The sequence below is a fragment of the Myotis brandtii genome, unplaced genomic scaffold (genome assembly GCF_000412655.1).
Source record: "Myotis brandtii unplaced genomic scaffold, ASM41265v1 scaffold5343, whole genome shotgun sequence".
Lineage (NCBI taxonomy): Eukaryota > Metazoa > Chordata > Mammalia > Chiroptera > Vespertilionidae > Myotis > Myotis brandtii.
In genome coordinates this window covers 25,667-36,138 of record NW_005369963.1, presented here as the reverse complement: position 1 = coordinate 36,138, position 10,472 = coordinate 25,667, and the positions used below count along the sequence as shown (strand labels likewise).

Sequence of the window (10,472 nt, the reverse complement as noted above, 5' to 3'; positions counted from 1 at the left end):
ATTGCAAAAAAAACAAACTACACACAACATTTTACTATTTCTACAAAATGAAAGTTTCAGCTACAAAATGAAAGTTATCTATTCAGAGTCCTCAGATTTGGCCATGCAAGACTTTACAGAAACCTGGCAGCTCACCAACGCTAGTCAGAACCTCGGCCCCTTGCGTACCCTTCATTTCTTCTTCCGCATTGTTGTCATTGGGGCAAGTCTCAGTCCTGTGAACATAGGGACAAGGATCTTCTCTGGTTCCCCTGTACCTCCTCCTATCGCTGGTGCCGCTTCTCCATCTCCTCGATGAGGAGGCCCGACAGCTGCCGCAGGTCGGTGAGCCTCTGCGGAATGGTCTCAAAATTCAGGCTGCTGCAGTCGGTGACAATGCTCTGGCTTCTCTCAACGATTCTGTCAATGCAACGATGTCGTTGGTGCGAAGATGGTGTTAATGCAAAGATGTCGTTGATGTGAGGCTGAAGCTGTTGGATTTCCTCCTGGAGGGTCTGATTTTTCTTTATAGTCTTCAGATTTGGATTGAGGTCATCAACAACAGACTACATCAGACAGTCCTTAGACAACACTCCTTAACAAAATAGCCTAGCCTGGCTCTAAGCATCCCACGGACCAGGACTTCCATCCTTTGCTTTACAGTTCCTAACAAAATGTAAGAAATTTAAAAATGCTTAATTGAACATTGTTTTAGAGATCCCTTTCCTAAGATCCTGAATTTCCCATGTTGTACACCCAGCTGCTTACCAAACCTCGCTCCATACCTTACTTTTGCTTTCTGAACATGCCTCATGGGAGCATCTTTCACCTTACAATTGTAGTTCCCCATACTCAGGCCCCATGTTGGGCGCCTCATGTGCGGCCAGGTTCCATGAGCCTGAGGACGGTGGTGAAGGGTTAAAGAAGACAGACAAGAGAATACAGCTGGGGCTGGGTCGGATCACTGTGCCTAGATCAGGAAATAGTTACCCAGCCTGCAAGCACAAGCTTTGGTTTATAGTCAGAGCACACAAAGCAAAACAAGGGAAGTGGTCAACATGTTTACAATGTTCTTGTGAGTTTCACCTTGTTTTGGTAGCACTTGTTGCACCTCCCACAACCCATCAGCTACCTAGGAAGGAACTAGGGAGGTCTATAAGGTTAAGCGTAATTATTCTAGGAGTGCTCTGCCCTCCTTGCTGGGACTTGTTTGTGGCTCTGCTACAGGTCGGTCCGAGGCTTAACCCTATAGCCACTCCCTACATCTGGGAAAACAGAGTCAGTTCCTCCTGTAGACTTTTGTGAATGCAGGTGATTTCTTTCAACATGCTCTCCAGCTCCTGGGCCTGCTTCCTCAACTCTTCAGCCGACGGAGCCTTTGCGCCCTCATGTAAGTGCTTTGACTCTTTCACTAGCTGGATTACATCCACGAGAAGGAAAAAACCTGCAGTGGCTATACCAGCGATTCTGGCTCCTTTGCTCATTGTCAGAGCAGTGCCAGCAAAAGCTTTCTGTAGCTGCTTGCTGCTTTGGCCTGAGATTGCCCCAGTGCGAATGACACTTGTAGCCTCAGCTGCAAAGAGAGGATTGGATTTGGCCAGCTTGAAGGCCTGGCAATTCTCCAAAATATCTACCAGGGATTGGCTGCACTTTTTTAAAAGGAGCCCAATTTTGAATGTGTTGTGATGTAGATCCTCCATGACCAAGTTCCCTGTGTCATTGCCAGTTGACACTAGGCGGCTGGCTTTGGCTTTTGCTGACCTTTTCTTTGTGAAGTCCACTATGCCGGCGGTCACACTGGTCACAGAAGCTGCTGCCCCCAGTCCCACCCCAGTTGCCCAAAGCACCAGACTAGCTCCTGCTGTCACAGGTGCCAGAGACAGGCCAACGATGGTCAGAATGCCAGACACAATGCCCGTGGAAGAGGCCGCCACTTGGGTGATGGTGCAGTCCTTGTGTACCTTGTCAACCTCACCTGCAAGTGCGTAGAGCTTTCCTATGCATTCCTCAAGGTCCTGTTTCACCTGAGGAAACGCCTTCATAAAGGTATCCACATGCAGCTGGTCTGCTGAGGACATGTCTTTGTCCTCCACGGCCATGAGTGTTTTCAGCTGGCTCAAGTCTGCATAGAGTGCATCTGCCTCATCCCTGTAGTAATGAATGACAGGTGATTAACGAAGGCAGGTGTATGAATTGCTAAAGCTGAAACCACTGATTGGATGAGCTGGTGCAAGAAGCCCTATTCTCTATGGTGGGAACATGTGCATCTACTCAGAGTCTCTGAGATTACACCACATTGGCAGCCACCCATTCTGACTGGAAGCGGTCACCAAGCCACACTGCCTTCCCTCTGGTCAGGGTTACTCCAGGGAGAATAGAAGAGGGTCTCACAAGGAGGTCAGGAGCCCTCTAGCCCACAGTCAGGGTGTGGAGGACATATTCACCCAGGGTCCTCTACCCCCAGCAAAGAGGGGATCAAATCAGGGAAGGAAGAAATGTGCCCCCTGCCCCTGCTCGGCCCTCCATTATTAGGCCCTTGGCCTCCTTAGTCTTATACCCACGTGCCTCAACTGCCTCACTCTAGTCCCAGCCAAGCCTTCCTACCAGTCCTCCCACCAGGACCACCCTGGCTCCATCCAACTCCGGGCTCTGACCCTGCTTCAGGCCTCTCTGGGCCTCTGGACAAGATGACTGCACTTGCTTTTTCACCCTTGATCATGCAGTTCACCCCAAGGCCTTCACCATAGTTGTATCAGACAGACTTGCCATTCCATTGAAGAGGTAGATGACATAAGCCCACAGCCCTAGAGTTGGGTGGAGATACAGTTAGTTTTCAACCCAACACGGTCCAGCTTCACTTCAGCTCTCTGCCTTCCAGGCCATCAGGACCCTGAAGAGTCTGTACAATCCCTTCATTAGGGAGAGCAGGCTCTCTAGCCAAAATCCCCAGGGACACACACTGTACCAGGAATTTTCTGGCTTGTCCCACAGGAAGTCCTACGTGGTTCTCATATCCAACAAGAAGACGCTTGGGCCCTGTGTTTTCCCCGCATCTTTTTAAAAGCTCATGTCAACTGCCCACCTACTATGTGTCAGTCATTAGGCTAAACAGTTTACACGAATTATCCTATTTTCCTCACAATGAAATAGAAATGATGAATAAGACAGAGAGTGGTTAAGTAACAAGCCCACGGTCACGTAACCTTGCCCGGCAGGCCTCATCTCCTCTTAATCTGAGGCCTTTGTCTGCCAACGAATGATATGAAGGAAATGTTCCTCAAGGACTGTTGAGAAAGAACTTCTTCAACCCCAAGCTCAGGACCCTGCCTGGAGGAGTGTGCCTGCCAGAGGAATCTAGATCCAGGGGAAGATGGGGTGACAATACAGGCATCCCCTGGAGGTTACCTAGACAACTTGGCTGCAGCCACAAATCTCTTCCAGGCTTCATCACTTAGCAGGTGTTGCAATTTCTCTTTGTTCCTTGGGTCCATTAAATATTCAATGACTTCAACAAAGTCTTTGCCCTCTAGATGGAAAGAAAAAAGAATAAGGTTAGAACAAATTGTGGTAGAATGGAAATGGAATTGAGTATAAACAAGGTGGTTAAATGTTCATCTTCCTGAGCAGCTGTCACCTGGGGGACTTTTTAAAAAAATCTGGGGAACTTTTGTTGAGTCACCTGGTGTTATGGACAGAACTGTCCCCCCATATTTATATATTGCAGGCCTGACACCCCATGTGACTGTACTTTTTCATTTATTTTTAATGTTTTTATTGCTTTTTATATAGAGAGGAAGGGTGAAGTATAGAGGTGGAATCATTAATATGAAACAAGCATAAATCAGTTGCCTCCTGCTAGCCTACTACTGGAGATCAAACTCGAAACCCAGGCATGTGCCCTGAATGGGAATTGAACCAGTGACCTCTTGGTTCATGGGTCAACTGTCAATCACTGAGCAACAATGGCCAGCCCCCATGTGACTGTATTTTATAAGGTTAAATGAGGTCATAAGTGTGAGACCTAATCCAATATGAATGGTGTCCTTATGAGATGAGGGAGAGACACTAGTTCTCTCCCTCCCCTACTTGTTTCTATTTCTCTCTCTCTCTCTGTGTATAAATCAATAACTTTTATAAATCTTTTAAAAAATGTGTGACTCTCAGGGATTTGGAGACCCTGGAAATGCAGATAAGGGACTGGGGACTGGTGTATGTTTTGTGTGTGCAGAGACAGAATGTAAATGTGTTTCCTGCCATATACACACAAAGGAAATTATTCTTATTTCAAGAAAGAAGAAAGCGAAACTCAGACAGGAAAAGAAGGCCCAAGCCAAGAAGCAGAAAGCTCAAAGATGCAATCCAAGACCAACCATCAGACATTTCCTTACAGTAGGTTGAAGCCTCCTTATGTTTCAAAAGTTCATGTGATTTCTGAATTCTACCCTATAGGTTACCTATGGGATTTTTATAAATTTGAAAATAATGTTTCAGACCACACACCACTGATGAGTAAAACTACCAGGCAAAGAGGATTCTTCCTGCTTCTCACAGGTGCTCCAAGGTGGCAGTGGAGGGGTGTCTTCAGGTGGGTGGGGGTTGGAGCCTCAGCTCTAATCCTGTGATCAATCAGTATCAGCTCTCCCCACTCCAGGCTGGTCTCGGGGGCCACAGCTCCTAGTAAACACCTCTGACCCCACCCTCACCAACTCCTTAAACAAGAGATCATCTTGTTTATCCTTAGGAATGGACCTGAGAGTCTGCTCAGGAGCTTCAGGCTTCTGATCTGTCCTCTCCTCCCTTATGCTGCAACAGGAACAAGTTTTATCCTCTCCTGGGGGGGGGGGGGATTTGGTTGCCTAGGCAACGCAGTGTTGATTTGGGTGGTTGGAGGGGTATTTTTTCCTTTTCTTGCTACACCCCCTGAGGGAGAAAGTAAACCTGGGTTGAGATGGAGAAACCCAGAGCACTACATTTGTGTATTTGTTGGCTAGGATGTGGGTGGGTGTGGGAAATGACAAAGCGGACCTCTGCAGCGGTATTTGATATCATCAGAAGAAGTTCATGCCTGAGAGTCACACCTGATACGAAGGTGTTTATAATTGGGAGCACAAGTCAGAGACCCAGCACAGCTGTGGGAGGTGGCAGTTCTTTGGAGGGGAAGGTTTCTACAGGAGCTAGCAGGTTCCAGGTACAGTGAACAAGAAATTCCCACCTCCCATGGGCTGTCCTGGCCTTGTTGGAGTCATTGCATGAGTTGCAGAAGATGGGAGGCAGTGAGGAGCCTGAGGAGAGAGCTAGGAAGGAGGTCCTCAAATAGACTTCTGGTTAAGGGAACTCCCCTTGGTCCCTCTTGGAGGCTCAGGGACACTCATTAATTTCCTTTCAGGTTCTTGATTCCTGTGTTGCTTAAACCATCCTGGAGGCACCTCCCTCAATTCTAGATCATGAGCAGGAACCAGCTAGAGAGGAGGAAGCTGACTACCTGGGCAGATCCTGTCAGCTTCTGAGGTCATGGTGTCAGCAGTGGGATCTCAGAGTTTCCCCTTCAGCTCACCAGTCTGTGTCCAGCTGGAAGGAGGTGTTGCTTCACCCTTGGGGAAGAGAAAACAAATTGTGGGGTCAGAGGTGAGCCAGATGAGCAACAGGGAGCAGCGAGGAGCTCTGTTTCTGGTGTTTCTTTCAGGGAAGGCCGCAAGTGCCAAGATGGACTCAATCCACTGTAGTTTCCTGTCTGCCAGCATCTGCTGGGTACTATTTAAGAGAAGGTACTCACCTCACTCCAGCCCACTCTAAGCCAAGTGACAATCCCATTATCCTGTGGTGGCACAACGAGAAGATCCTCAGACAAGGAAACACACAGCTGAGGAGTCATAAAACCAAAGAGGGAATAAAACCAGGAAGCAATAAAACACGAAAGATGGGAAGGAAAGATGAGAAGGAATGTTTTGGAAATGGCTTGAAGTTGGGGACATTGTGTTTACTAATCAGTACAGCTAATATTGATGGTGTGTCTACCAAAGGCTCCTTACGAGTTCCCTCATCAAATACTCTCACACATTTCACGTGGTGGGCACCATTGTGGCTCCCATTGGGACGTGGAGGAAACCATCACAAGCTCTAGGTTTTCACCTAAACTCGGGTTAGCCCAAGTCTCACAGTAGTGCTAGAGCTAGGACTCCAGCCCAAGTCTTCCTGGTCCCAATCCCATGTTTGTGAGGACTACGCTGGACTCTCTTTTATATACAAAAATGTTTATTCATGTGTCTGTGTTACTTGCAAATGACTCTTCTCATTCCCAAACGATGTCTTGCACCCTATGCCAAGTATCTGTGTTGATCAATTCCTGGGGCTGTAGCTTCCCAAGCCTGCACCCTTCTTGCTTCTACTAGACCCTCATCCCCTAAGGCCCTGGGTTTCTGCAGTCCTGGCCCCAGCCCTGCAGCCCTGCTGTGGGCTGCCCAGCCCTCCTGACGCTTCCTGGTCCTCTCTGCTTCCCATGCCCACTGGTAGATGTTATCTTGTTTCCAGTTCTTTGTGAAAATAGTGCAGAAACATCCTTCAGGCATAAAGTTCATCTGCATTTGAGATTGCTTCCCTAAAATTATTTAATAAATAGAATGACTGTGACAGAGGGTATCACCATATAAAAATTCCTTTATGCCTAAAGCCACACTCTAATGCAAACAAATTGCACCAATTTACATTTATGCTCACAGGATATGAGGGTGTCCATCTTTTCCATCTCCCAGTTCATAGTATTTTTCAAACACACACACACACACACACACACACATCTTTCTTTTTAAAATTCTTTTTATTATGCTAAAACATGCACAACATATAACTTACCACCTTAACCATTTTTAAGGGTACAGTTCAATAGTGTTAAATTATATTTTCACTGTTGTGCATCCAGTCTCCAGAACTCTCTTCATCTTATAAAACAGAAACTGTGTACCCACTAAACAATAACTCCCCACCCCCCCTCCCAGCCCCTGGAAACTGCCTTTCTACTTCCCATCTCTACAGATTCCAGTGCTTCATTTAAGTGGAATCACACAATGTTTATCTTCCTGAGACGGCTTTATTTCACTTAGCATAGTGTCCTCAAATGTCATGCAGGTAAGAACATGGGCCAGAGCGCTTCCTTTTTAAGGCTGTAATTTTTTAAAAAGGATTTTTGGGAAAGTTTATTTGAGCCAAACTGCATGAGATCTAAAATGCTCTGGAGAATAACAGTGTCTCAGCTTCTCTGCATTTGAAATGAAGGAGGGGATGTAAGGAAGGTTATATGAAGTTGGGAGAAAGCAGGTGGGGATTGTATTACAGGACAGTCAACAAGAGTGTGGTCTCTTCTTTAAAAAAATAACACCCAGAAATATTTATATTTTCTTTACAGAGAGGAAGGGAATGGAAGAGAGAGATAGAAACACTAATGAGATAGAAGCATCCAGTGGCTGCCCCTACATGCCTTCTGCTGGGTTTTGAGCCCACAACCCGAGCATTTGCCCTGACGAGGAATCGAACTGGTGACCTTTTCATTCATGGGCCAACACTCAACCACTGAGCCACACCGGCCAGGCCAGATTGTGCTCTCTTGAGAGTGGTTATTTCAAAGGTGAGTTCACCTAGATGCACAGAAACAATGAGCAGGGCATGCTTAAGGAAAACAAACCTTGTACTAAAATGTATATGCCTGGGATGTGACCCCCACCATGACCTGCCTAGGTAGGAATTTATGATCGCATCACCCTGTGAGGTTACTTTGCATAGAACCCATTTTTCATCCACGGTCCCCCTTTTGATCACACGTCAATTTGAAGGATGCACGGATGGCCAACCTTTGGTTGGATAGTGTGGTCTCACAGCGCTTGGAGGGCCCTTTTCTAGGAAGTGTCAATGTCCACCTTGTGTCGGTGACCATTGGGATGGGGCCATACTGTAATCATGGGCTCTGTGTTGAGGCCAAATTTTTCCAAAATGGGACGGGCAGGCAAAGGGAAGGCAGTGACGTCTTACGGCCGCCATTGTGAAAACACTCTGGCCCTGGCTGGAGCAATAGATGTTCCTCTCTGTCTCTCTCCATCTCAAATCAATAATAATGAAAACACTCTGGATCATTTCTGTTCTGTGAACAATCATGAGGGAAACAGACCTTCCCATGGAGAGGATTCTCTCAGTTCTGTCTGGACTATCTTACCTTGGAGCCCAGGGAAGAAAGGAAATGCTGATTGTCTGTAGCTTTATTGTTAGAAGCAAAAACAGCATTTATCAACTACCCCTCCTGAGACCTGCCTGAAACAGAGAGCCAAGGGACTTGTCGGTATACTAATAGCTGATACTAAGGTGGCTCACCTGTGTGTCTTTGCTCTGCCCAGGAATGCTCTAAGACTTTATAAATAATGACTCACATTCTTCCAATAACCACTGAACTGTGTACCATTTGTATCTGTAAACACAGGGCCAGGTCTATTTTGTGCTGCCCCTCCTGTCCCGGGGACCCTCTGGGCTCTTGGCACTGATGGCTCAAGCCTGGGGTGTGTGCCATGGCAGGGACACAGAACAATCAGCCACTCAACCACACAGCAAACCCTTTTTCAATCTCAACTGAGTCACTCCATTTGGTTTTCTTGTTGATCTTGATGAAAAAACTATGACTCAGATTTCACACAAATTTCCCCCACTGATTTAATGTACTTCTGGCAGTTCTATCAGCTTTCTGAGAATCCGTCCCATTTATTTCCTTCTGTTTCCTTCCTGCAGCCATTACATTTTTATATGAGGAGAAAGAGGAAGAGAAGGATGAAAAAGTGATTCTGACGCCTGGCCTTGTGCAGCACATCCCAAAGCCCCTCTCCCCGAGCTGGGCCTGCCCAGCTATGAGACTCAGGCCCAGCTCCATTCAGCCCCTCCCACTCCTGCTCACTACCTGCTGCCAGGCACTTTGCTTCCTGCACCGGAGGCTCCTTGAAGGCTGTAGGTACCATTACATCTGTCCTGCATTAGGAAGGAGACACAGGTGCAGACGAAAGGGAGGAGGAAGAAGAAACAAAAAGCTAGCACAGCTCTGGCTGGTGTGGCCCAGTGGGTGTGGCATCAGCTTGTGCACTGAAGGGTGGAGGGTTTGATTCTTGGTCAAGGGCGCGGACCTGGTTTGCAGGATACATCCCCAAACCAGGTCAGGGCACAGGGCACATGTGGGAGATAACAACTGATGCATCTCTCACATCAATGTTTGTCTCACTCTCCCTCTTCCTCCCTCCCTCCCTTCCACTCTCTCTAAAAACCAATGGAAAGAAAAAAGAAAAAAAAGAAATCATTCTCAGGGAAGGGACTTGCCCAGCGTCAGGCAGCTCCTGGGGGCAGAGTAGAGCCCACACCTCCTGGTGCTGGAGGCTAAGGAGGGATGTGGTGTGAATAAGGCAACAGCTCCCAGGTGTGTCTCTGCTGTACAGACACAGGGATCTGGGCTCAGTCTCCTCCAGCTCAGACACACAGGACCACCTCTTATGTCGCCCATCTCCCCACGGTTATGAGCGAGGCCGGCCAAGAGCAGGGAGGCAGAGCCCACCCACCTCCTGCTCAGGGTCTCAATGTGGCTCCTGGGCAAGTCATTCCCCTCTGAGGGCCTCAGTTTCCCACAAGGCCCGGCACTAAGCTGAAAGGGTGTGTGAAACAAGGTCACGATTTGAAATCTCAAAGGAAATCCTTTGCCCCCATCAGCCTCAGCAGCAGCCTCCGAAGGCAGCCTCAGGGCAGCCAGGCAGCAAGGAACAGACGCTCTTACTCACCTACCGTCACCCACCTACTCTGCATCCTCCACATCCCCCCTCTTCCCCCCACATCCCCCTTTCCTTTGGGGTCACTGGCTCCTGTCTCAGGGAGTCCAGGTCTAGCTGAGCTGGAGGGAGGATGTGAACCCACCAAGCAGTGTCCCCCTCCCTCTCCACTGTTTAGGGGCACTGGGGTGGGGAGGAACGTCAGACAAATTGGGTTCCAATCTGGGCTCTGCCACTGCTGCATGTGCCCTTAGGCACATTACCACTCCCCACCCCCCTCCCCCAGCTTAGGTTTCTCTCATCTATACAATAGTGACAATAATCCTTGTTTTAGAAAGTGTGAGGATGACAAGAAGGGGGAGGGGCTTCTACCCTCCCAACTTACCTAGAATCTCCCTCTGGCTGATTTGGACCAAAACCCACTTGTTCTTAGCTGTGCACATTCACTGGGCAGCTGTGTCTGCACAAACACCTTCTGGGTCTCTGGAAAACTGAAAGCAAATACCCAGGTTCTAAGAATCTCAGGGTCAACCACATTACCCAACCTGCACCACGCCAGGCCAGCCCCGCCCTGCCTGCTGACGCCTTAGAGCAGTGGTTCTCAACCATGCTGCACATTAGAATCACCTGGGAATCTTTTTAAAATCCTGATTTCTAGGCCTCGTCCTCTGGAAATTCTGTTTCTTTGTTATGGGGTGGGGCCACAACATTAGT

General features: G+C 48.0%; 1 protein-coding gene across 1 annotated transcript; it reads right to left on the bottom strand.

Annotated features, from left to right (window-relative positions):
- Positions 1–263: 263 nt before the first annotated feature.
- On the bottom strand, positions 264–10,228 carry LOC102253928 (apolipoprotein L2). Its single transcript, XM_005877823.2, has 5 exons — positions 10,144–10,228; positions 5,462–5,570; positions 3,385–3,505; positions 1,243–2,127; positions 264–399 (listed from the first exon to the last, which is right to left on the bottom strand). The coding sequence occupies exons 2-5, from the start codon at positions 5,490–5,492 to the stop codon at positions 264–266; spliced, it is 1,173 nt and encodes a 390-aa protein (XP_005877885.2). The 5' UTR covers positions 5,493–5,570; positions 10,144–10,228.
- Between the last annotated feature and the right edge of the window lie 244 nt (positions 10,229–10,472).

Excerpts from the sequence above, each read along its gene's own strand:
- LOC102253928 (XM_005877823.2), bottom strand. The coding sequence starts at position 5,492 with ATGACCTCAGAAGCTGACAGGATCTGCCCAG. Across the intron at positions 3,506-5,461 it reads AGCTGACAGGATCTGCCCAG|AGGGCAAAGACTTTGTTGAA; the intron begins GTAGTCAGCTTC and ends CTTTCCATCTAG. Across the intron at positions 400-1,242 it reads CTGACTCTGTTTTCCCAGAT|AATCGTTGAGAGAAGCCAGA; the intron begins GTAGGGAGTGGC and ends TTGCATTGACAG.